This window comes from Melospiza melodia, chromosome 3 (assembly GCF_035770615.1).
Source record: "Melospiza melodia melodia isolate bMelMel2 chromosome 3, bMelMel2.pri, whole genome shotgun sequence".
NCBI lineage: Eukaryota > Metazoa > Chordata > Aves > Passeriformes > Passerellidae > Melospiza > Melospiza melodia.
Window position 1 is genome coordinate 121183534 of NC_086196.1, and position 24873 is coordinate 121208406.

Here is a 24873-nt window from a genome sequence, read left to right on the forward strand (position 1 = left end):
AAAAGACCCTTAAGATCACTGGGAGTGGTACAGTCTCCCCTGAGCCTCCTCCTCTCCAGGCTAAACTGCCCCAGCTCCTTCAGCCACTCCTCACAGGACTTGTCCTTCACCAGCTCTGCTGCCCTTCTCTAGACAGCGCCTCAGTGTCTCAAGCATGGCCTCACCAGTGTTAGGCACAGGGGTACAATCCCTGCCCTGGCCCTGCTGGCCACACTATTGCTGCTACAGGCCAGGATGCCACTGGCCTGCTTGGCCACCTGGGCACAGCTGGCTCATGTCCAGCCACTGTTGACCAGCACTGCCAGGTCCTTTCCCACGAAGCACTCTGTACCCCCAGCATGGAGCACAGCATGGGGTTGTTGTGACCCAAGGGCAGGACTTGGCACTTGGCCTTGTTGAATCTCATGCTGTTGGCCCCAGGCCCACTGATCCAGCCTGTCCAGATCCCTCTGCAGAGCCTTCCTGCCCTCCATCAGATCAATACTGCCACCCAACTTGGTGTTCGCCACAAGCCCACTGAAGGTGCATTTGATTCCCTCACCCATTGACAGAGATACTAAACAGGACTGGCCCCAATGCTGAGCCCTGGGGGAGCCCATAGTGACAACTGCCTGTGACTCCATTCACCACCACTCCCCTGGGCCCAGCCATGACGGTTTTACAGCCAGTGAAGAGTGCACCACCAGTCCATGAGCTGACAGCTTCTCCAGGAGTATCCTGTGGGTGACACTGTTAAAGGCTTTACTATGTACAGGTAGACACATCCACATTCCTTCCTTCATCCACTAAGCAAGTCTTTTTGTCCCAGAAGGACCTTTCCTAAGCCAAGGCTGGCTGGCCCTGATCCCCCAGCTGTCCTGCATGTACTGCCCCATGGCACTCAGGAAGGTCTGCTCTATGGCTTTCTCTGGCACCAAAGTCTGACTGACAGGCCTGTAGTTACTCAGATCCTCCTTCCAACCCTTCATGTAGATAGATGGCACATCTTTCCAGCTGTGATCTCCCTGCTTATCCAGGACTGCTGGCAAATGACAGAAAGTGGCCCAGTGAGCACTTTGCCAGCTCCCTCAGTACCTTCAGGTGTGTGCCACCAGGGCCCATAGGCTAAGTGGTGTAGCAGGTCACTAACAATTTCTCCTGAATTATGGAGATATAACTGTGCTCCCCATCCCTCTTCTTTCAGCTCAGGGGTCTGAGTATCCAGAGAGTAACTGGTCTTGCTATTAAATATTGAAGCAATAAGAACCTCTGTTGTCTCATCATCCTTTTGTCACTATGTATCATCCTGTATCCAATAACGGCTGGAGACTATCCTTGGGCCTCCTCTTATTGCTGATTTTTTTACAGAAACACTTTTGTTGCTTTTTATGGCACAGCCAGATTAAGTTCTGCTCAGGCTTCGGCCTACACCAAAACATGACCTAGTCTGTGCTCCAGATAAATATTACAATGGGCAAGAAGAGAAATCCAAACTACTCCCTCTACCCTAGCCTGACTGAAAAAGAAAAAAATACCAGCCAATATTAACAGATAAAAAAAAAAAAACTAGAAAGATCTAGGAGCAGCTGAGGACATTTTCACAGTTATTTTGGCAGAATATGATCTTTTCCATCCACGTCTGTTTTGCTCTGGTGGAGCAACAGCCCTTGCAACGCTCTGCTCTCCTCCACCTCAGAGCTGCCTTATCAGCTCCAGCTCCCACAGAACACAGGAGCCCCACCCGTACTGCTGAAGTGCCCTCCCCCCCTTCATGTGCCTGGATGGCCTCGCAGGGCACCTGCTCATTTCTCACCAGCTGATGGGGTTTGGACTGCCTCAGCTGAAGAGGCCTTTGGGACAGACCTTGAGCACTACAGCCATGAGCAAAAAGAGCATAAACTAAAGCATGAGCGATAGCTGCCAGACTATTCAGAAAAGAGCAGCTGATATTCCAATGAGAATGATGCCTGATTCTCACCCACCTTAACTGTGTAGTATTAATTCAGTATTATTTGTCCTTTTTGAGACTTTATTCTTCTTTTGTCGTTGTTTGTCCTAATAATTCAATGTTCTTCCTTTCATTGTGCTACATAAATTATCCTTCATACTGAATAAAGGTATACAGTAAATACTAAATGGAAAAAATGCAAAGTCAAAGAAAATAGGAAAGCAGCAAGATATAGAAATGGGAATACCTTCAAAACCTAGAATGAAAAACTGGATCAAAATGGCATGCAGGACAAAGTGAGGAGTGTTTTTTCACAGTCTTGCACACTCCAAAGATTTACCTTCAGTCGAGGAAAAAAATATTAAAGTTTGTTTTGTAGAAGAATTACAAAACAGATCTCTCTCAGCACCTCCTTCACCATACACACCACAAGACAGTGAAAAATAGGACAGGACAAGAAGTGATTGGCACAGACTCCATGGATAAACTTAATAATTTAAGAGCAAGAGAAAACCACCATTGTTCACAATACCATATTTTGGTGCATTTAGATGAGATGCATTCAGAAATCTGTCTGTATGGCAGATGTCCCATGAAAGAGCCTGGAACAAAAAGCTTGTTTTAGAAATGGGCTAACAAGCTACTCAATTCTGAGTCAGTGACTGGCTGTTCAGGGACAATGTCTTAGATTGCCTGGTACCATATTTTATCTGAACTCTAGGGTACTCTCAACTGCTCTAAATTTATTCTGGCTTTGGGTTTTACATCTCAGTATACTCAGGTTCACTTTTTTACAAGGCACTAGAAATAAAAGCCGCTAGAATATGGGCCCTCTTCTAAGAGGATTTGTTTTATGAATTGGCAACTGATTTTTCAAAAAATTGAAGAGATATCTAAAAGAAGAGACATCTCTTCTTCATTTGGAGAGACATCTCCAATCACTTCACTTTTATCTAAGTCATTAAACCCAAAATCATGGAGAGCTAAGAAGCATTAACTACTCTTTATCACTTTTTTTTTAAAATTTTATATGCATGATATGAATTATATTTTTTAATTTATTCTTTTTCCCAGGGGATGGAATCAAAGCTACACAGGATTTTTACCCAGCAGCTTCAGTTTTTCAGTGCACTGAAGCATCATCACTGATTACAAATTCAGCAAGTCACGTGCTTTCCTACTTCCAAATTTCTGGTCTCAGTGATGAGAGCTGGACATTATTTGGGCAAACTACAGCAGGAGTTTTCCCCTTCTCATCTCCCTGTGGAGGAGCAATGGCTTCACTTTCTGCCTCCAAAATCCCACGCATGCCCACAGGTGTGAAGAGTGACCGCTGAGTGCCTTGGGTGGCCGGAGCAGGTGCAGGAAGGCGCGTCAGAGGATTCACTGCACGCGCACAGTGCTTGCGGGTGCTCTCTTCTGCACAGACTCCACTGACTCCTCAGTGAGTGTGAAACATCCCTGCACTCTACGTGGACATCTGGCTGATTGCTAACACATGGTAATTATTTGTCTGGGATTCCTAGGTGTCTCACAGTTCAGTCAGCCAAGTCAGGAAGGGCAGCAGCCCCACAAACATCCCACAGAGAACTGCCAATTCCTTCCTTCCCCATCTCAACCCCAACCTGAATGACACGTTTTAATATTACATCTCAGCAATCTATTGGAAAAAAAACAATGAAAGGGATGGTTTCTGTTTATCAGGAAGACTACAACTGGCAGGTGGAAATGGATTTTTCTTTTAAGCCCTCTGGTAGGAAAGGGAATTCTGCAAATGGAGCACAACGTTGCCATAGGAAGCTTGTGGTAATGCAGGATTTTAACCCAGGGTTTACATTTAAAATTCTTCAGGTCTGGAAGAGTCTAAACCTTAGTCTAACCCTTAGCACATCAGGCCTGACACCCTGAATCATAGTATGATGACAGTAAATGATTTATCAAAAAAATATTTAATCCACAGATGCATAGAGACTTCACCTACAGGTTGTCTGGAGAACTCACTGACTCAGTTGTGGTTTCTAGATGTTAAGTTCATGGCAAGTACCCTTACTCCCAGTAGACAGAAGGATTACAATTCAGGTCCCCATATTTATACAAGATTTATACAGCTAGGAATCTAAAATAAACACGATTTTCTTCAAAACTTAAAAATCTTTGCTCTAGAAATTTGTTAGAAAAATTATATAAAAGGTGCATTTATTCTGATTACACCTTTCCCCTTCCTTCTATTTTAGAATTAAAAAGTAGCCATTTCTAATCATAACATGGAATTGAACTTTTTTTTGCAGATTTTTGACAGATTGTTAGATTTATACTTTCTAAGCAAAAACCCTATATCAAGGAGTTAAAAACCACACACATTTCCATTCACAACAGTGTATGCCTTCATTCTTCCAACTCCCTATCCTTTGCATCCTCTTTCCACTTTCTCATGTGTGCCCCTGGACATTCAAAATTATTTTTTACAATGCAGCAAATACAATTTTTCCTGCATCTATATCACCTTTTCTTTTTGTTTTTTTATGGTTATTCATTTTTTTCTCTGTAGCAAAGAACTGTTGAGACTGCAACACTTTATACAACAAGGCCAGTCTTCAACATTAACCTAGAATACATGAACAGAATGGACATTTTTGTACTTGATGTTCATCAAAGTTCTCTCGGATCAGACAGTATTATCATCTTTCCCTCCATCATGTGACAGGACTGTGGCTTACGTTTATGTCACTCACACTATGAAAAAAAGCCTGGCTATCACTTTCCAGCTCCATACATTTGCAGAAAAGCAGATAGAGGTTTCCCAAAACCCACACACTACTGAGAGACTAAGCTCCATGCTTGTCAGATTATATTAAATAGTAAATATAAACAGAAAGAACTTCAAAAGGATTTGGCCTGTCTTCCACTAGTTCATACAAACCTAAAATGGAAAAAGTGCTTATAGGGTGCATACAAGGTCAGGCTCTAATTTCTGAATCTCAAGGAGGGTAATAGCTGCCTTTCCCATCAGCTCAGCAGTCAGAGGGCTGGGTGCTAGAAGCAGGCCAGGGAACCCTGCCGTGGCACACACTGTGCTGCTCTCAGCCAGCACATTCAGGTGCTGCCTTGCCCCCACATCAGAAATTCCTCCTCATCTCCAGTTCTACTAGAGACAATTCTGCAGTAACTTCTAGAATCAATCAGATGAAGACTCTCCAAGTCAAAAACAAGCAGCTGGTTTGTTTACCTCAATAGGCTCCACTACCCTTCTCAAAACCACACAAGGAGATTTTAGCTGTCTTAAAACTCTATCTACTCTACTGTAACACAAGAAGATAGGGTCAGAGGAGTAAAGGATTTTGAACCAGATTACATGGCAGTTCCAACAGAATAAGCTAAGAAAATAGCTCTTACTGTGGAGAGTTTCTTTATGGTTCTCCTGAAAGCCTCCAAATACATTTTTCCTGGAAATCTCCTTTACAGCCATACAAGACAGAACTGCAAGGGGAAGCATGCATAAACATGTATTGTCTTCACACAGAAACAGGTCCTTTGGGAATGATTTTTGAAAGTAGTCATGCTTAAAGGTATGTTTTGGAGTGGGTTGATAATGTCTTATCAGGCACGTGAGAGACTTCAGTAAAGAGTCGGTCTGAATTTTGAAGTTCTTAAACACTGTCCAGATTTTTGCCCTGCATTTAGGCTACAGCCAATGACAGAACACACAGCTATCTAGAAAGATGGAAAAGATAAGTTACTTGGCTTATGAAATAAAGTTCACTAGTCTATCTCGGAATGGTTTGTTCGTATATAGGGAGATTTGATTCCTGTGACGTTACTCATCCACATTAGAGCCAGTCCCTCTGTGGTTCTTGCATAGCCAGGAGAAAAAGGCACATGGAGTAATATCACATTTGTTGTCCATATTTACTTTAGACTGAGCCATAGGGAATCTAGATACAGAGTTTCCTATTCCTTTCAATTAATCAGCTTTTATTTTTTCATCACCAACCACCCAAGAAGAAGCCAGTGATGTTGCAGATGTTCATACATAGTTTGAGGCATCCTATTTTAGCTGTCTGGATGGCAACTGAGTACAAGTCAGTTAGCCAGTACTACCAGCTCTTTCATGTTTTCCCATTTTCACATGGAAACAAAGCAGAAAACCACAGTAGTAGGTAGAAGCAATTTGTGAAAATCTGCACTGAGACAAGTTATTGGTTAGAATGTGTGCTGGCAGCAAAGATAAAACATAAATGTTTCTGCATGTAGGTTTCTCAGCCTTGCAGCAACCATGGCACTTCTGTCACAGAGGCATTTGTATGTTTTTTGGGTTTTTTATTGTTCCAAGACAAGGAATCAAATACAGGACTTTGATTTTTCTGATCTAATTAATCTATTTCTGTAGTTAGTTGTTAGCACTCGACTCTAAGAACAACATATAAGCACGAAAAATACTTTACTGGGTTGGGCAAACGTTCCATCCAGTCCTACATTTTGGGTGTAATACTAATAAAAGATGGTAGATGAGGCTGCATAAGGAAAGCACTTGAGCTGCTCAGCTTGGCATAGCCCTTTTCCTTCATTCTCCAGAAGCATCCACTGCTGTTGTTTGGGGGATGCAAAAATAAGATGGGCCTCCCAAAAAATTGAGAGGATATTAGCTATATCTGAAATGTCACAGAAAGCTGTAGCATGCTACATGGGGAAGTTGCCAAGTTAAAAATAGAAACTGCCAATCTGACTACAGCTGTGAGATGCATTTCACTGACAGACTGGCTTTTATCTCTTTTATTTAAAAGGATGAATCTCTTAAAAAATCCTTAACATTGTAAAATGTTATCTACTTTGGAACACCAAAACCTGCAGTGCTGACTGCAGAGAGAAATTGAAAGCAAACCAGTGTATTGCAATGCATGTACTCATCAGCAGTAGGTCAGCACAAAGTACTGTGATGGATCTGCTGATGCTCCTACTTTCCTACTTTCTGACTGTTGCAATAAAAGAGATCATTAGGAATCTAAAAAGGTATCTTTAATGGCTGGATGCTCAATTCCTAAAGTGGGACTAGCCTGTGTGGGTTTGAGAGTGTTTTCAGGGCACCACATTCCCCTACATCATGTTTAGAGCTGTACATAAACAGCTATACATCACTCATCTCTAATATCAGCTGCTCTCCAGTAACAGATGAGGACTTCAAGCCAGCCTCCAAATATCACCAAGTGAATGGGCTTCAAATGAACAGACAATACATTACCTGAAACTTCCAAAAGATGAAATATCAGTAAGGTGCAATGCAAGCTTACATTTGATTTCTTTCCTCTATTCTGAAATGTGTCTTAAAATCAAAAAGAAATGGCTTTAAAAACTGCATTTGTACAGCACTTCATTTTTCAAAATGCAAGGAACCAAGCACACTCATTTAACACCCACATAATCTTATGAACAGATATTTTTTAAGCATCTGTAAATCACTTTGACACAGCAAGTTAATTGCACATGTATGTATGGATAAGAAAGGCATCAAACCCCTTGCATGGTGCTGAACTTGAGCAACTGGCTACTTCTCCATCTCAGAAGAGGAAACCAGTCTACTGCAGGAAAGTGGATTTACTGGTGCATGAGACTCTGCCAGTCCACTCTATGAGAAAAAGTAACACACCTGGAGAAGTCTCACCTCCAGCCTGATCTTGCATACACTGATCTCCCAGCAGGTCACACAGAATATTCTTTCTTCAAGTGTGTAGTTTTCTTTGATGTACATAAATTACACTTGTTAATACTAATGAGAGCACTGAGAAATTCTTGAGAACAAAGAGAAACCAGAGCCCCAGGGGATATGCACTCACTCTTACTGAAAACAGTGACTGCTATAGTTTGAGTTGCCTCAACTACAACATGACGCTTCCTCAAAAGGAGATAAAGCATACATGCACTTTCATTGGAACACTGCCATAGTGATGTTTGGCTCATATATATTTTAGTCAGAGCTTCTGAAAAAGCTTCAAAGAGCCTACAGTGTACAATTTAATTAGCAATTTATTAAAGAGAGAGTGGGGTCGCTTTGAAATTCTGCCATCTGATAAGGAACAAACACATTCATTGCCTTCTAAACCATACAGAGACTGCTCCAGAACCTAATTTCAAATGAAATCTCCTAGCCCAGCATTATATTCTTCCAGACCATGCTTAGAGCAGTACTGGACACAGGAGTCCATCTGCAAATAGGTCAAATACAGGAAATTCAAGAGTGACCATTCCATTTCTCAATGAAGATTTTTGGTTCTGTAAGGGAGTAAGTGTTTTGGGTTTAGGACCCTAAGCCTCAACTTAACAACCAAGGAGCTTCTACTTTCAGGTGAACTCCTTACATTTAAATGCAATGGCAGCCTGGACATAATCCCAGCCTAAAATACCATGTCCCAGCCAGCTGTAGATCAGCCTGCAGTGACAGCTCTGCAGCTTTCTGACAAGCTGGGAAATGCACAGGCCAAACTAGAAGAGAGAGAACAGCTGATACAATAGCTTTTACTCACACCAAGTTTTGAATAAATCAGATTTGTAAATTAAAACTGAAGTCTTTCAAGCTGCTGTAACTGACACACTTTGGATAAAAAGATAAAATAAAATCTTGTCGAGACCATCTAGGAGATTGGCAGTCATTGCAGCGACGGGAAAAATATAGATGCAGCAATTTTTAGAGTGAGAACATAAAGGATTCTGCTTCTGACACAGTCTTTTCTTGAAATTAAATGTTTGCTGTCATTTTTGTCTCAAAATTATGAAGTACAATAATATACTCCGTACTTACCTCAAAATTTCCCTTTTATCTCTGGATCAAGACCCATTAATTTCCTAAAACTGCTTATTTTAAAGGCATACTCCAGAGGTGTCATAAACTAGAGGGCACTCCTTGAAAGTGATTTACTGTCTTTACCTAAACAACATTAGATATCCATGTTCACAAACCACTGTAGGCTTGAGAAGAAAATAATTGAAACATTTTTCTTTATTCTAAGCAGCCCTTTTTAATTAGATGCATTTAGCACACATCTTCTCATTACATTCATCATACCATATTTGAGCAGCTTCTCAAATCGCCTGTGATTGCACAAACTCGTCTTCTGCAAGAGCCTGAAAGGCGGCTGCTGCCGCTGGCTCCACCTCTCAGCTCTGCAGCTTTTTATGAATGACTAGCAATCACTGACAATGAATGACTGCCAACTGCCCACTCAACCCTTTCTACTCTTCCCTGCACGTACATACTAGAGAAGCAAACAAGCGTCGTGACTGCAAATGAGCCTTCAGCACACTTTCCAATATACGGCATTCATCTTTCAAAACAGGAACTAAATGTTCTTCCGGATACTTAGAGTATAGAAAGTAAATATTAAAAGCTTATGCAACATCCTTTTTCTTTCTTCCTTTTTTTTTCTTTTTTATTTTTTATCAACCAGATAACTTTTTAGGCATTTAATCAAAGTGAAATTGTCTTTTTCTGAATGCTTCACTGCTTCAGCAACAAACAGGAAAACTGGAATTAAAGAGCCCTCACCTACTTCCAGCAAACTGAGATTTATCTGCAGCCAAAAACACAAAAATCTTTCCGTTGTTTTGAAATACCATTTGGTAAGGTTTCAACATAAAAGATACCTTCTATCCTGAAAGCAGTTACTTATATAAAACAATTTTCTTAATTTAATGGATACATTTAAAAAATCAGCACTATTTTGCTGGTTTATTACAATGAGAATGGCCTAAAAGAACCATTAAATGTCACAGCTACTATTATAGCCTGATCAATCTAAATTTGTGGCTGTAAGCAGAGGGTAAAAACCCACACAGGAGAAACATTTTAATTACAAAATAGCTACTAGGGTGAAATATAAATCGAGAAGTCACACACTGCATGCTCTGAAAAGGCTCTGTAATAACTGAAAAATAAAATAAAATAAAATAAAATAAAATAAAATAAAATAAAATAAAATAAAATAAAATAAAATAAAATAAAATAAAATAAAATAAAATAAAATAAATGCAAGGTATGCTCTATTGCCTACTGCTTAAGTTGCTCTTTCAGTTCTTGCCACCCTGCAGCCCAATATTGCCACTTCCAGGAACAAGTTGTGACTCAGGCTTTTTGCACTGAGTCTTCAAGGCTTCAGGACAAACACTTGTCAGGCCTGCTTTGTCTGAACTTCCCTTGGCCTGTCTTCTGCTTGGCTTGACTAAGTTTAGCTACAGCACCAAATATCAGAGCTTCGTATCTCCTGTTATCTAGAAGAGAAATCAGGACATATTTGGGACATGCAAAGAGGAATGAACATGAGCAGGATGTAATTAGTATACTCAGAAATATGAAAGCAGCACAGGTACTGCAGTGCCTTCACTGGGCATTATTCAATCAGGACAAATATAAAGGATCTAGAACAGAAACATATAAAGTTGTCACAAGATTCTGTGTTCAATGTCCTAAAGTCTAACAGTTATCAAGAATAGACTTGAAGATGTAATTTAACACATTGGAAACTTTTACACTATGTTTCAGCATAATTATTGCTAAATAATGATCATGAATCACAGGTAAAGGCTGGGGGAGGATGGGAGGGACTTGGAACCTGAAGGGATCTTGTCAGTATCCTTAAAATAGCAGCAAATTTAAGTAATTTAATGCACTAACAAGTATTTTAATGTAAACGTGATGATAACCCAATACAGTACACGGGCTGCAAATCCCATTCTCCATATACTTTCCCTAATTCCACTGGGCTAGGTGAAGCTCCTACTCATGCTCTGCTCACCTGAGCATGAAGAAAATAATGTAAGTAGTAATGTATGTAGTGACAGAAGCATTTCAACAACTTTATCTTCATGTCAAGGGCTTAACTTCAGCTGAAACACATGAAGTCATCACAAAATCTATCAAAAGGTTTTTGTGAGCTCCTCCTTAGGTGCTGCGCTCAAAAGGAAATTTGTTTCCTCATCTCCAGTTCCCAGCAAATACTGATACATACAGGACATGTGAAGTGTTATGAAAGGAAGGACAGAACTAACATTTCTGTTATGTTCTGAGGAGCACTATTAAAATAAACCTTTAGCAGCAATTTTTTTGCTGTTATTTGGGTTTTCTGGTGTCTGGGGTTTTTTTAAAAGCCCTTTTGCAAAAGAAATAAAAATACAGAGCCAAAGAAACAGACTAATAGTTTTCCTACTTAAGGAGGATCAAATGGCTACAAAGGAATAGCATTTAAGGAGGCCTTTCAATAAGCATATTCTTACCTAATTAGTTTGTTTTCCATCTCTAGCAGTTTTAGGCAGTTTTGTGATGATCACCACTTTTTTATCACTGTGCTTACTTACATCATTACACTATCACAAGCTAGCAGAAAACTGCTATCAGAAATGTGCAAGGTACCAGTTACAGACACAGACTTTGAAAGTCCAACCCTGATAGAAGCTTGGTACCTTTTCCATCCCACCACACCAGCATCCACCTGTACACAAAGCACGTCCCCTCCTTGGTGTTTGCTGCGCACAGTCTTTGAGAGCTGATCACTTTGCACTGGCTGGTTTCTAGGCCAGGCACCCAAGGGAGATGATCAGCCATTAAGACTTCAGTAGTCAAGTAAGATTTTTGCTTCTGTCACAACAAAACCCAACATTTTCCACACAAGAACAGCATTACTCAGCTTGCAGTTCTCATGATCATCCTCCAGCTTGAGGCACATCTGATGATCCCCACAGGTGTCTCACTCACTACCCCACAGAAAATATCCAAACTGCTATCTCAAACAGTCAATACATCCCCAAATTTGTTTTCTTTTGTACTGGTTCCCCTGGGAATGTTGCATTTTCAGTACAGCAAACATGACTGCTTAATGCATTCACACCAGTGCTATTCATAGCAAGCAAATCTCAGTAATTCCACTTTTTCTTTTGATCTAATTTTGCAGGTGTTCTGATGCTGACATGATTAGGTTGAGAGCATACTTCTTTTTCTAAAAGTAATTCTGAGACAAGACCAAAAAGCCTTTATCACTGCAAGATCTGAAATACCATCAGACTTAGGAACATAATTATGATTTTTGTTTTCCTAAGCTATTTAATATTCTTATGGCAGATTATGACTAAATAGTACTAACCATTCTTTCACATCCAATTCAAACAATATGATCATGGAGAAAGCCAACATGTTAGGCATCCTAACATATTCAAGAAGACAGTTCTGTTAACATAGCACAAAATCAGCTCTTCAATTATTCTTGGTTACATCTATGCTGCCCAGTTGGAAATATCTGAGAGATGCATTTAGACTACATTAGGGGACATTTATTGTATGAATTATTTGCAAACTGTCAAACACCAGCATGGTGTTTACCTAGAATACAAGTATCACCCTTACTGTCTTCACTTTAAAAGACATGCAATAATTCAGGTGTTTGAAGGGTTGTCCCCAAATAGAATAGCTACACTGATATTTTGAAAGCTGTTTTTTCCACCTTTCATGCTCTATTCACCACATCAATGCTGTAAATGGAAGTCATTTATTAAATCTTTCACAGAGATGAATTCAACATGAATCCAGGCAAGGAATGTGTGCATGAATATGGTGACAACATTTCAGACTTTGCTGGTTCTGAGCTAAAATAAGATCTGCAAAGAACTGGGTACGCAGAGAAGAGCAGATACAGGTTTTTTTACATTTTATTTTTCCTTTCATGGAAATCTGAATATTCCTTATTTTAAAAAGTATACATTACTTGTCAAAAGTGAACCTTTGTGGCCTCTGTGAAGACATTCCATATATAGTCTCCACAGAACTCATTCTGTACATAATCTATACATACTCTTATGCACAGGATCACAGGATATTTGAGGTTGGAAGGGCTCTCTGGGCATGATCTAGGCTAACCAACTGCTCACAGCTCTGATGTCATATCAGGTTGCTCAGTCAGTCTTGAAACCTCAAAGGATGGAGAATACACAGTCTTTGGGCAATCTCACTGCTTGACTATCCTTATGATGAGAAAGCTTTTCCTTATACTCGGAGTCTCTCAAGCTTCTTCCCAAGTCTTTTTTTCTTTAAAGTCTCTTCAGTTTATGCCCAATATCTCTCATCCTCCAACCAACACAGTGCTTGGGAAAGCCTGGCTCCATCTTCTGAATAAACTCTTTGTAGGTACAGAAGGTCACTATCAGGTTCCCCCTTAAAGCCATCTCTTCTCCAGGACGAGCAAGACCAGGTCCCTCAGCCTCTCTCAGGACAAGAGCTCCAGATCAATCCCTGACCATTTTGGTGGCCTCTGCTGAACTCACTGCAGCTCATAATCACCTCTCCTGTATTGTGGGCTCCAAAACTATATGTATTGTATCAGGGAAGATGGAAAAGGTCTAAAAGATGCAATATTCCAGATGACACCTAGTGAGTGCTGACTAGAGGACAACACCTCCCCTTCATTTCCCGGCTGCTGGGTGCTGTTGGCCTTTGCTACCAAGGTACACTGCTGGCTTATACTCAGCTTCCCATCTGCTGGGTGACCAAAATACTCTGCTGAACTGCCACCAGTCAGCTGCCACATTTCCATCCCACATTGGTACATTGTTTCTAAGCAGGAGTTTGCGTCTGCCTTACTGAATTTCACAGGGTTCCTGTCAACCCACAACTCTTATTTATCAGGCTCCCTATAGATGAAAATCTTTTCCTATCTACTGGCCTTCCCAGTATGTCATCATCTGCAAACTGAAACCAAAATGCATTCTGTTGCCTTTTTCAGGTCACTGAAAAAGATACTAAATGGTAGAAACCCCTTTGGCACTCCACTGGTATCCAGGAAGAATATGAACCATTAATTGCTACACTCTGAGCCTCAACATCCAACCACGTTTCTAATTGTTGCTAGTTCATCCAGACAGTCAGGCCCCAGTTTGGACATGAGAATACTATGGGAAACTCTACAGAACTTTCTGCTAAAGCCAAGGTCAATGACACAATAGTCTCTCATCCACAACAACAGCGATTTTATCATGGCAAAGCAACTTAGTTGCTCAAGAATGATTTACTCTTAAGAAATACATTCTGACTGTTTCAATCACCAATTTGTCCAGAAACATATTACAAAAGGACTCACTCCATGATTGTCCCAGGGGCTGAAGTAAGGCTGACTGGCTTGTTGTTCTCCAAGTTAAAATTCTGGGATTTTTTGAAGGTGGCAACATTTGCATTTATCCATTCAACATAGAAATCGTCTGACCTTCCTTTTCAAGGTAAGACAGCAATCTAGTAAGGACAACTTCTGACAGAAGTCATAAGCCTCCAGTGTTCCTCAACACAGTGTTCCTCCACTTACATAAAAACTGCCCACAGTTCTGGCTGCCCTGTTTTGCACAGTAAGGACATTCAGGTTCTCATCTCTGCAGGGTCTCTGTGAAGACACTCTCAATCCTTTTTCCATCTTCCCCGATACCATACACATAGTCTGCTCCTCTCCTCCTTCAACGCCTTGGCCACAACCTCCCATCTAGCACAGACGTCCAGCAGACACTGTCACCACCTCCAACTGCTCCAGCCGCACGGAGCCTGCTAACAGGAGGCTAACACACATGGGCTCTTCCACAGGGACTCTCCTGCAATGGCACTGCTTCCCTGGGCAGTCCCAACCATCAAGCAGGTGGGCCGCAAAAACTTCCTTCAGATATGATGTTTCCTTCAAAACCCACAAAACAGCCTGAAAATTAATCCAGCTAGCCAGAGCATTTAGATGAACTTGTGAGTTGTTTTTCAGCATTCTCCTAAACTGAAACCTCCAGAGCAATCAGACAATTAAATATCTTTTTAACCACTCGGATCCTCCTGGAAAATGGGAGCCTGAAGTGACTTTTGGCCACATGCTGCATGAGAAAGAGCTTCTTAACAGCAATGGCTGACACAGAGAAACTGGGGCCCACGGGTAACACATTTGATGTGGCATGGGTTTCTTTAAGCCAGCTAAAAAGACTCCTTATCTGAGAGATTTTATGAATATTATGAGGCCTCTTTTGACTTTTTCAATTCTATTTCAAATTAGAACCCAAATCAGACTACAGTCTGTTGAAGAAAAAGGAAGCAGTGAAATCATTCTGTCCAGTTCTGTCTTTTTGTTTGTGGATACTCATTTCTTTGGTTTTGGCAGATGAGAACAGACCTCCACGTACAGAATCAGTACTGAAGCTCTGCGTCCAGAAGTAGGACCACCATGAAATGAAAGAGCATTAACTAGGGCCAGACATAAACTTCTGACAATATATAATCGTGGACAGTTATGATTCTGAAGGAGGAAGGAAGCAGAGAATAACTTTCTTTCAGGCCTGTTTTCAGACAAAACATTTAGGTCCATAATTTATGTAAACAGCATATCAGATATCATATAATCAGAATGGTCTGGGGTTTCAAAGGGACATTAAAAACCACTAGTTCCAATCCCCCTGCCATGGACAGGGACATGTACCATTAAGACCAGATTATTCAAGGCCCCACCCAACCTGGCCTTGAATACCTCCTGGAATGGGGTATCCACAATTTTTCTGGGCAACTTGTGCCAGTGCTCCACTCAATAACAAACTTATTCCTAGTATCTAATCTAAACCTACCCTCTTTCCTTTTAAAGCCACTCCCCCTTGCCCTATCACTACATGCCCCTGTAAAAAAGCCCCTCTACAGCTTTCTCATAGGGCCCCTTCAGGTACTGGAAGGCTGCTATAAGGTCTCTCCAGAGCCCTCTCTTCTCCAGGCTGAACGACTCAAATCTCTCAGCCTGTCTTCTTGGGAGGGGTGGTCCAGCCCTCTGATCATCTTCGTGTCACTCCTCTGGATTCACTCCAATAGGTCCATGTCATTCTTCTGTTAGGGTTTCAGAGCTGGATGCAGTGCTCCAGGTGGAGTCTCACCACATTGCAGCAGAAGGGGAGAATAACTCCCTGGCCCTGTTGGCTGTGCATCTTTTGAAGCAGCCCAGGATGTGTTTGGCTTTCTGGACTGCGAGTGCACATTTCTGGGTCATGCTGAGCTTCTTCTCATTCACCAACATTCACTAAGACCTCTTCAGGGCTGCTTTCAATCCATTCACTACCCAGCCTGTACTTGTACTTGGGATTGCACTGATCCATCTGTAGAACCTTGAATCTAGCCTTGTAGAGCTTCATGAGCTTTACAAAGGCCTGCCTGTCCACATCCCTCTGGACAACATCCCTTTCCTCCAGCGTGCTGACCCCACTGCTCAGCTCGCTGTCACTGGCAAACTTGCTGAGGGTGCACTCAATCCCACTGTCCATGTTGCCAACAAAGGTGTCAAACTGTGTCAGGCACACCAGTCCCTGAGGAACATCACTTGTCACTGGTCTCCACCTGGACACTGAGTCACTGATTACAACCCTTTGAAGTGCAGCCATTCCTTATTCACCAAGTGGTCCATCAGTAAAATCCATGTCCCTCGGGTTAGACACAAGGATGTCATGTGGCTAAAGGCACACAGTAATACCAGGGTACAAGTGCTACAAAATGTACCATATAACCACAGGTATGAATGTTTCATGAGCTCCAGCAGAGCCTAAAAAACATATTGCAAATTGGGTGGAAGAGAAAATGATGCTCAAGGAAGGGGAAAGTGGGTCTTCAGCACTCAGGTCCTTAATCACCCAGCATGTGGAGGAAAAAAAATCAAAACAGTTCCTCATCATGTTCTCATGACTAAATAACTGGAAGCAAGGGAGAGGGAAAACACAAAGACTCGCCCCTAACTATTCCTTACAACTGGCTTTATGCAAAGCCAGTAGCAGGAGTATTTTAGATATGTAACCAAATACAACTCTAATAAGAAGACAGTTACGTAAAAATGGAGCTTATACAGAGAACTCCCACAGGCTGCAGCGTTTTATTTGGTAGCTTGGTAGCCTACTAGATGTCCTAGCCCCTTGCCCAATGCCACCCCAAGGCTTATTCCCAGGCCAAGAGATTTCCCAAGAAATAGACTGGTGGTTCTTTAGGTTGCTTTCATTGATCACTGAACCCTCTGTGGGCAGTTGTCTCATTCCCAGATTGACAGTTTCTCTCCTGCAGTTTACTAGCACACATTGTTCATGTCACTGAGGCCATATTTTGCCATTTAAAAATTTAATTCAAGCTAGTTCACGCCTTCTAAAATTTTATTTCTCTCTAGTGAAACTTGCCACACAACACTAGACCATATAAGCTTCACAAAGAAGGTCAACACCATCCTGACCTGCATGAGGTGGGGGCACTGCCAGCAGGTCAAGGGATGTGATCCTGCCCCTCTACTCAGCCCTGGTGAGGCCACACCTGGAGTACTCTGTCCAGTTCAGGGCTTCCCAGTACAAGAGAGACATGGACCTACTGGAGCAGGATCTGCAAAGGATCACAAAGACAAGTGCGGGTCATACAAGGGGAAGCTGAGAGAGCTGGAACTGTTCATTCTGGAGAACAGAGGGTCAGGGCATCTCATTAATGTGTGTAATATGTGGTGGGAGGGCACAAAGAAGACTGAGCAAGGCTTTTCTCTGTGGGGGCCAGCGAATTGACAAGGGCCAAATTTCACAAACTGAAATACAGGAAATTCCTTTTGAACATAAGAAAACCTTGCCTTTTTTAATCAAGAAGTTGATTGAACACAGGTTTCCTGCAGAGGTTGTGGAGTCTTCATGCTTGGAGATTCTCAAAATCTGACTGAACATGGCCCTGAGCAATCTGCTTCAATTGACTCTACTTGAGCACGGGAGATGGTCTAGATGATCTCCAGAGGAGATCATCTCCAGATCTTCCCATCTTAACTATTCTATGAGTCTGTGTGCACTGGATGCCTCATAGGTATGTGTTCTACAATTTTTTGCACTGTGCTGAGATTTTCTTATGTATATGCTTCATCATTTCTCAGAAAACTAGGCTAGAACTACAGCAGTATAATACAGCAAGTAAAAACTGTTCATTCAGGAATATTGTTTCAGAAGCTGAACATGCCTGTTCCATCAGATGGTGCAGAAAATTCATGTGCCATTAGCACTTTTTTCAGTGGTCCCACCTTTATTGGTTATACTTGTGAGAACATAGTCAAGATGCCTCAGAACACCAGGACCAAAGTTTCCTGAGTGGTGGTACTTACTGTAACTCTCATTATAGTCTCCACAATAAGTTCATGTGGGGGGAAGGAGGGAAAAGGGCTCAAATCCCTCACTACCAGCCAACTGTACACTTACATCAGTTCTGCATCCAGAAGTCTGGGGGATTCCAGGGAAAGAGGTCAGGAGACTAGCTTGCTGCTAGTTAATAAAAGTGTATCTTGCCCCCAAACCATAAACTGTCACATTCATTATTTTCAGGTAAGCAGTGGAATAACTGGTCTGTGCTTTCTGGGTTGTGATGGAATCTGGACGAAGCACAGAACAGTTCAGAAGGCCAGTAGCATCTCAGCTGAGATAGCCTGTATCCAGAGCATAGGTTACACTAGCAGCTGCTAATCTGCATTAATTCAAACCTTGGCCTATAGTACCTGAAAATTCAATTAAAAGGGTGTTAAAAGCACTGTCATTTTAAAGACAAAAGAGTTGTATATCTTTAAGACCTAAATTATGGCAACATCCAAGTTAACTTCCCAGGTTGAACACCCTCTCCTCCACATGCAGTGGGTGATCAATAGTATCTTTAGCTAAATGAGATCCAAGTGTGCCCATCTAAGTGTGCCTGAAAATGGTTAATACATCCAGAATTCTACACAGTTGATAACCAGGTTTTATGTGTATCAAAAATACAAGTACCTTCCTTGCCATTCACACAAACTTCATCCATTGGTAGCAGAAGGTGGAAAAAAACATACGGTTTTCAGTAAATATCGTTTTGACTAATTGTCAAAGGTAGAACCAACTTAGTTTTTGAAAGCTATTTGACAAATATAAAGGACTAAAAACTTCCTTTTCATAAAATCTAAATTTAGCTTTAATAATTAGAATTTTTATAAAAAAGGAAATTGTCTTTCAAAGCAAAGATTGGCACTAGTTCATGTTGTCAGATTTGACAGCATGAAATCAGGGAACAAATGACGAATTCTGCAGCTGCTAAATACTGTCAAATACACTTTACAAGTTTTATTCTTATAAATTCATTATTAGGAAGGAAGTCCTGTTCTTGCAAGGAACTGTCTCTCTTCCCAATGTACTATTAGGGCAAAAATAGTTCTAAACACTCCTCGCCGTTGTTAAGATGGCTTGTGATACTTTTGACATTTTTTTAAAAGCCTTGGTCTGCACACAGCATTGTACCAGAACCCTAAAGAGTTGGCAATGATTTGGAAACAGCTGTAACAGTTTAAGAGCAAGTTCCTGCAGTTGTTTTCCATGAGAGACTGAACAACCACACACACACCCCCAGCAAAGGCAAAAGCTAACCCAGCTGACTTTGTACAGAAGTAGGTGACAGCAAACCCAACCCACTAAGGCAGCTCAGCAGCTGACTGTGACCTTCTGCTGGCAGAGAACAGCTACTGATGTTTTAAACCACTTCAGCTACATGTGTTGGATTTCATTTTTCTAGGTGGAAAGGAAAAATATAAACTTGGGTAACAGACATTGCATGTGTGGAGTCACATCAGCATTTGTCTGATGCAGGCTAAACGGCTGAAACTGTGGTTGGACACACAAGGTAGCACATGTCTTTAAAAATGTAAATGCAATTCCAAGTATTTTAATATATAAATCAGATACAAATCCTTTGAATAATTATACTGAAAAAAATTATTTTAGAATAGCAATACAGTGCTACATTAATTTTAAAAATCCCATTGGTTTCTTTTTATTGTTGTTAAGGAGAACTCAAAATCAATGTGACAATAAAATTGCTTTTAGAAAAGCACATGCTGACAAAATTTCTTATTGGACTATTGAACCTTTTTTTCCCCTGTATGTTCCATCTGTTTTTTTGAAAACCATTCACAATTCAATGTTTCAAAAGTCAAAAATGTAACTGCATTCAAGGCAACTGTGGTGCACTTGAGTGGTGTCCTTGCCACTGTCATTTTTAATAACAGCACATGTCAGCTGGACACAAACGAGCCCTGCTTCTCACATTCTGCTCCAGACTGTCTAAGGTAATTCCCTTCCTTCAACCAGGGCTGCAGACACAACATGCTTCTTTGCAGACCACACTGAAGCAGTTTTCTTCAGCATCTACGGCCTACATTCATTTCTGCCTCCAGACACCATTGTGGATCACCTGACTGCTCCTGGAATCCCTCAATGAAAAAACACCAGTGCTGCTGTACATCAGTTCATGCTGGGAATTACTGCAATCACCCAGATCCTCTACTCCCAAGCTCTAGAAAGATTCTCACAGTAAACATCCTTCTATCTCTGGGCAAGGCAACACAACCTGGTATCCTGTAAAAAACTTGGACAGGTCATTCTTATACCCTGTGACTGTGTTAATAGCAACAGAGAAGGTAAAACACAAGCTCAAGCTCTATGATTTAAGCAGAATTCATATATGGAAAATGGAAGAAATCTTAGCATTGTCACTATAACCAAAAATCACATTAAATCACATAATCAAGAAAGGTTTGTTAGTCTCTGTCAGATAAGCCAAGCATGAACATGGATACAGTTCCTAAAGAACATATTTTATTTTATCACTAATAGAAAAACCTTCATTAGAAAGCAGTTATGTATTATTATCACTATGTTTTATTTACTCTTATGTTGATGAGGATATCTGTTGCTTTTATAAAATCATCTTTTCCTATGAAAGATGAGTGAGTCTATTTTCTGTTTACAATAAAGCTTGCTTACTGACCTCTGCATATTGAAAACATGGATCATTTTTTACTATTTTAAGTCATCTAATTTCCAGCACAATTAGAGCTGCATTTGATATACTCTACCTGTAAACTTTTTCTCTCATTGTTGATTAAGTTACCGCATCTATTCATATAATATTTCTAATGCTATCTTATATTAAGACATATTGACAAAAATTAAATGGCTGTTCTACAGTACTTTTTTGGAACTCCATACCTCTCCAGTACCAGGAGAAAACCCTTCAGCACTTGCACAGATTCTCCTCATTTGGCCTGACAAAGGGTGTCCTGGGTAGCCCAAAAAATGTGTATTGTATTCCATCTTTCCATATCTTGTTTCTCCTCGTTCCCCAGGCAATCCATGGGAATCAGCACCTTTGTATCTAGTGATTTACTGTTATTATGCCTGTTATTGTTTCCATTTTTACTAAACTTTTATTTTTCACTTACATCTTCTCACATTAGTCTCTCCTCACCTGTGAAAGGGTAGTCCTTAAAACTAAAGGGGAGGTAGCTTGTTTCCCAGGCACCACCCTGTAAATTGTCTTAAACCAACACAAAGTCTTTTGCAAGAAATCAATGCTTTGTCCACACTATATTTACTAGGAACTAGAACTATAACAAGAAGAAAAAATATTTTCAAGGTCATCCAGTAAGATACTGGAGAATCTTCTAAGTTCCTAGTCCCAGACCTGTTAGTTTGAGGGATGGGTTACCTTGAGCATCTCTTGGCAGTTCATGTTTCTTTTCCTTATAACACCACATCCGGCTCCAGGCAGTCTTTGCCAGCTCTGTATCCACAGTCCTGACTGCAAATGAGAATGCTCCCCTTAAGGTTATTTTTATGTTTTCTCTAAGTGTTCATTAACACAGATTTTGGAGCAAGATATCCCCCTGTGCTGTAACTCTCTGATGCACAGGATGGGCATCCAGGAACTGCTTCCAATTTCCTGATCCTGAGAAGGAGGATTTAGCTCTGACACATACCTACTGGCAAGCAGCACCCTGTTGCCTGACTGCCACAAGGAGGGAGATTCAACTTGCCTATCTTCACACCCCTACCAAAAAAAATGGTATTACTAGCTGAGTTACTCACTCTAGGTTACATCTGTAGTTGGCATAGAAAAACATGGACCTTAGGAGTAGATGAATCTCTCCTAACAAAGGCCCTCTCCTCTCCAATGACAGCTATGGAGAATTCCACATCACAGACCTGCACAGAGATTTCAGGTACAGGCATGCACTCATACTTGTTAAGTTGAATTCCATTGATGGTTTCTAAGTGAGCACATACTAGCATAGGCTTGGATTTGGATGTGGCATAGACAACATATCAAGAATATTTGGGGTCACATTTTCTTTTATGGTGCCTGAACAGCCAGAGGACTGCTGTATGGATGCCAGAGCTTAACCTTTACACATGTAACAGTGATCAGCTAACTCCTCTCAGCTCCACAAGGTTTAAGTAAGAACAGCATTGCACCAGCCTAGAAAAGACACTCTCCCTTAGATACCTCAAATCTAAGATCAAGTTTCAAACGTGTCACTCAGTTTTTCAGCCCACAATCACAAATTTAACCTCCTATCAATCTGGCTGGGAATTCCACATCCCTGGATTAAATAAGCTCTCAAACAGAAAGTTTTAGACTTTCCTTTGTACAACATGAGAAGAAGCCTGAGCAAGATGGCTCTCAGGCTAACTATCAGGCGTTCTATGAATTCAGATGGGAGAAAGACTGAGATAAACCCAAACTCTCATGTAAGTGGTTATTCACAAATACGATAAATTCTCAGTGTCTTCCTCGTTTCCTACAGTCTAAATTGAGCCAAATCTGCATTATTCCAAACAATAATTTTCTGTCTTGGGGCACTGAAGACATATATATGGGACATCTCCCTAGCTAGCCACAGAGATCATAGGGTGCCAGTCCTGGATAGTGGTGAGGAAAAAGGTGCCTGGTAACAAGGTACCCCAGAAGAGCAGCCAGGGACTGAAAGCCCATCAGTTAGAAGGCTGGAGACTGTGGGAAGGGGGGGTGGGAAGCGAGCACCTTTTCCACCTTCCATCAGAGACTGAAGAAGTCATAGTCCCATGCCACACTCAAGGAACACAACCATGTGTAAGAGAGAGGAGGAGAAGTACAAGTCTATTTTTTCCCCTTCATACCTGGTCCCAATCCTCTCAAAACACACCAAGTCCTCTTTGACCTCCGCCACTCCTGTTCCTGTGAGACAGAAGCACGAGCTGCCTTCAGCTTCCGCACCCTATTTTTAAAATCAGTACTGCTTTCTGATTTTTTCAGGTCAAGCCAAGCTGCCCACGAGTCTGTTGATGCTCCATATGCTGCTAAAAGCTGGAGAGGAAGAAGGGCAAGTGAACACTGGCAGAGATCAATCAGAAGGAGTTGGTATTTCAATAGCATCGCGTGTGACTGAAGGTGGAAGTCATTCCCAGTCAGTGCTTCCCTAGAGGAAAGTTTTTTGTTTTACAGATCTTTACACATAAATCCTTAGTGAATATGCTGCATACTAAATGTAAATGCTGAACATTGGAGGACTGGGCCACGTTTTCCACATACAAAATACACAACTCCATTCAGCAGAAATGATAAATACATAGCACACTGGAGTCCATTTTATTTTTCATGTGTATGTGGCATGTGGGAGGGGATGTATGGATTCCTAAAATTGTGAAGAGAAGTCACTGCCACCATCACTAGTTGGCTAGATCTGAAAAGGAAAAGGCTGTTTTTTCAGTTGGCTGAAATTGAAATCTCATGAGAACAGCTGCTGTCATTTGAGTTCAGGCCAAGATGGCAACATTTGAGAAAAAAACAACCGATCTTGTGAATTTCCCACCACTTGGAACTAAAATTTAGAGATGCCAGCATCCGATATTTTCAAGTACAGAGTCGAAGCTTAGGCAGGAAACTGAACGACTGAGGCAGCTACGCAGCCACCAGCTGTGTCATCCTCTCACCCACACCTCATCTCCAGGGTCTCTAAAGGTCCAGGAGCTCCAGAAAACTCCATATCCAGAAATGGTGGATAACAACCACCATTGATTGCTGGCCACCATTTTGAACCACGGAGTTTTCTGGAGATTGCAAGGAACCTGACAATTCAAAAGGAAAAGACCGCTTGGCAGGAGCCAGCTTTCTCATAGATCTGCTGAAATGAGGACTTTAAGTCTCACTGGGTATGCACACCATCATTGCCTTCTGCTTCAAGGACACATCTTCAGGTCTGCCTTTTCTAATTCAGGCATACAGACATACAATTAAACTTAGCTCTACTAAAATAAATTGTTATCCTACGTACCCAGCTTTCTAAGGCTGACAGTGACACACACGACAGATGTTAATCGTGCCACTTAACACATGACTGGGTGGATGCTGTGGAAATGTGGGTGGTTTAAAACTGGATATAATACCAACCTACAGCTGCAGAAGTAACTGAACACTGCCTCTGCTTTAACAGCAGATCTATTATTTATGTGGACGTTTTCCTATAAAAGAAAGATCCTTTTGAAATGGCCTCATATTTAAAAAGTATTAACCAAGCACTCAAATCACTACTAAAGAACCATAAGACAGGCTTTAAGAGCTAGTAATTGGTAATGCTAAAAAACAAATATTATAATTGACACACCTGAAGAACTAACTATACAGAACTGAATGCATCCCTTTATTTTTGCTCAGTACAAAATCTTACCAAAATATCAACTCTCTTTAAGACCTTTTGTTATTGAAAGCTATTCATATTGAAAGATCTGCAAATAATTTTCACTTCAAACAAAGCCTTCAAAATATTAGTTATCTTAAATTTGAGTTATGTGAATTATTAGAATGCATGATATACTTCTGCTCCCTCACTGAATGAATCTGTAAGGCAAGGCTGCAATGCAAACAACTGTGATAAATTCACATTAAATATCTGCATCAAACATTTGTTGGTATTTCTTTAAATATGCAGTCTGCTAAAAGAATCGTGAGTAAAGGTGCATGGAAAGCAAAAGTAAAATGGTTATCAACACAGTGAAAATTTAATTTGGTTTTAAATGGAAATGAAAATGTGTTGAAGATGTTTCACTCTTTTTCTAGTTCTCAGGACACTCAGCAAATATTCAGTGAAGAA

The 24873-nt window shown here is 41.0% G+C and overlaps 1 protein-coding gene across 29 annotated transcripts in view; it reads right to left on the reverse strand.

The window, feature by feature from the left end:
• Window positions 1–24873, reverse strand: part of RIMS1 (regulating synaptic membrane exocytosis 1) — a 303629-nt gene that overhangs the window by 234635 nt on the left and 44121 nt on the right. Inside the window, exon 1 of one of the 29 annotated variants that reach the window (XM_063152932.1) lies at window positions 2460–2521. The exons of the other annotated variants lie outside the window; for them this stretch is intronic. Within the exon in view, the coding sequence (XP_063009002.1) occupies window positions 2460–2521 (62 nt within the window). Of the gene's footprint in view, window positions 1–2459; window positions 2522–24873 lie in introns of those variants that run through there. 29 annotated transcript variants of the gene reach the window in all.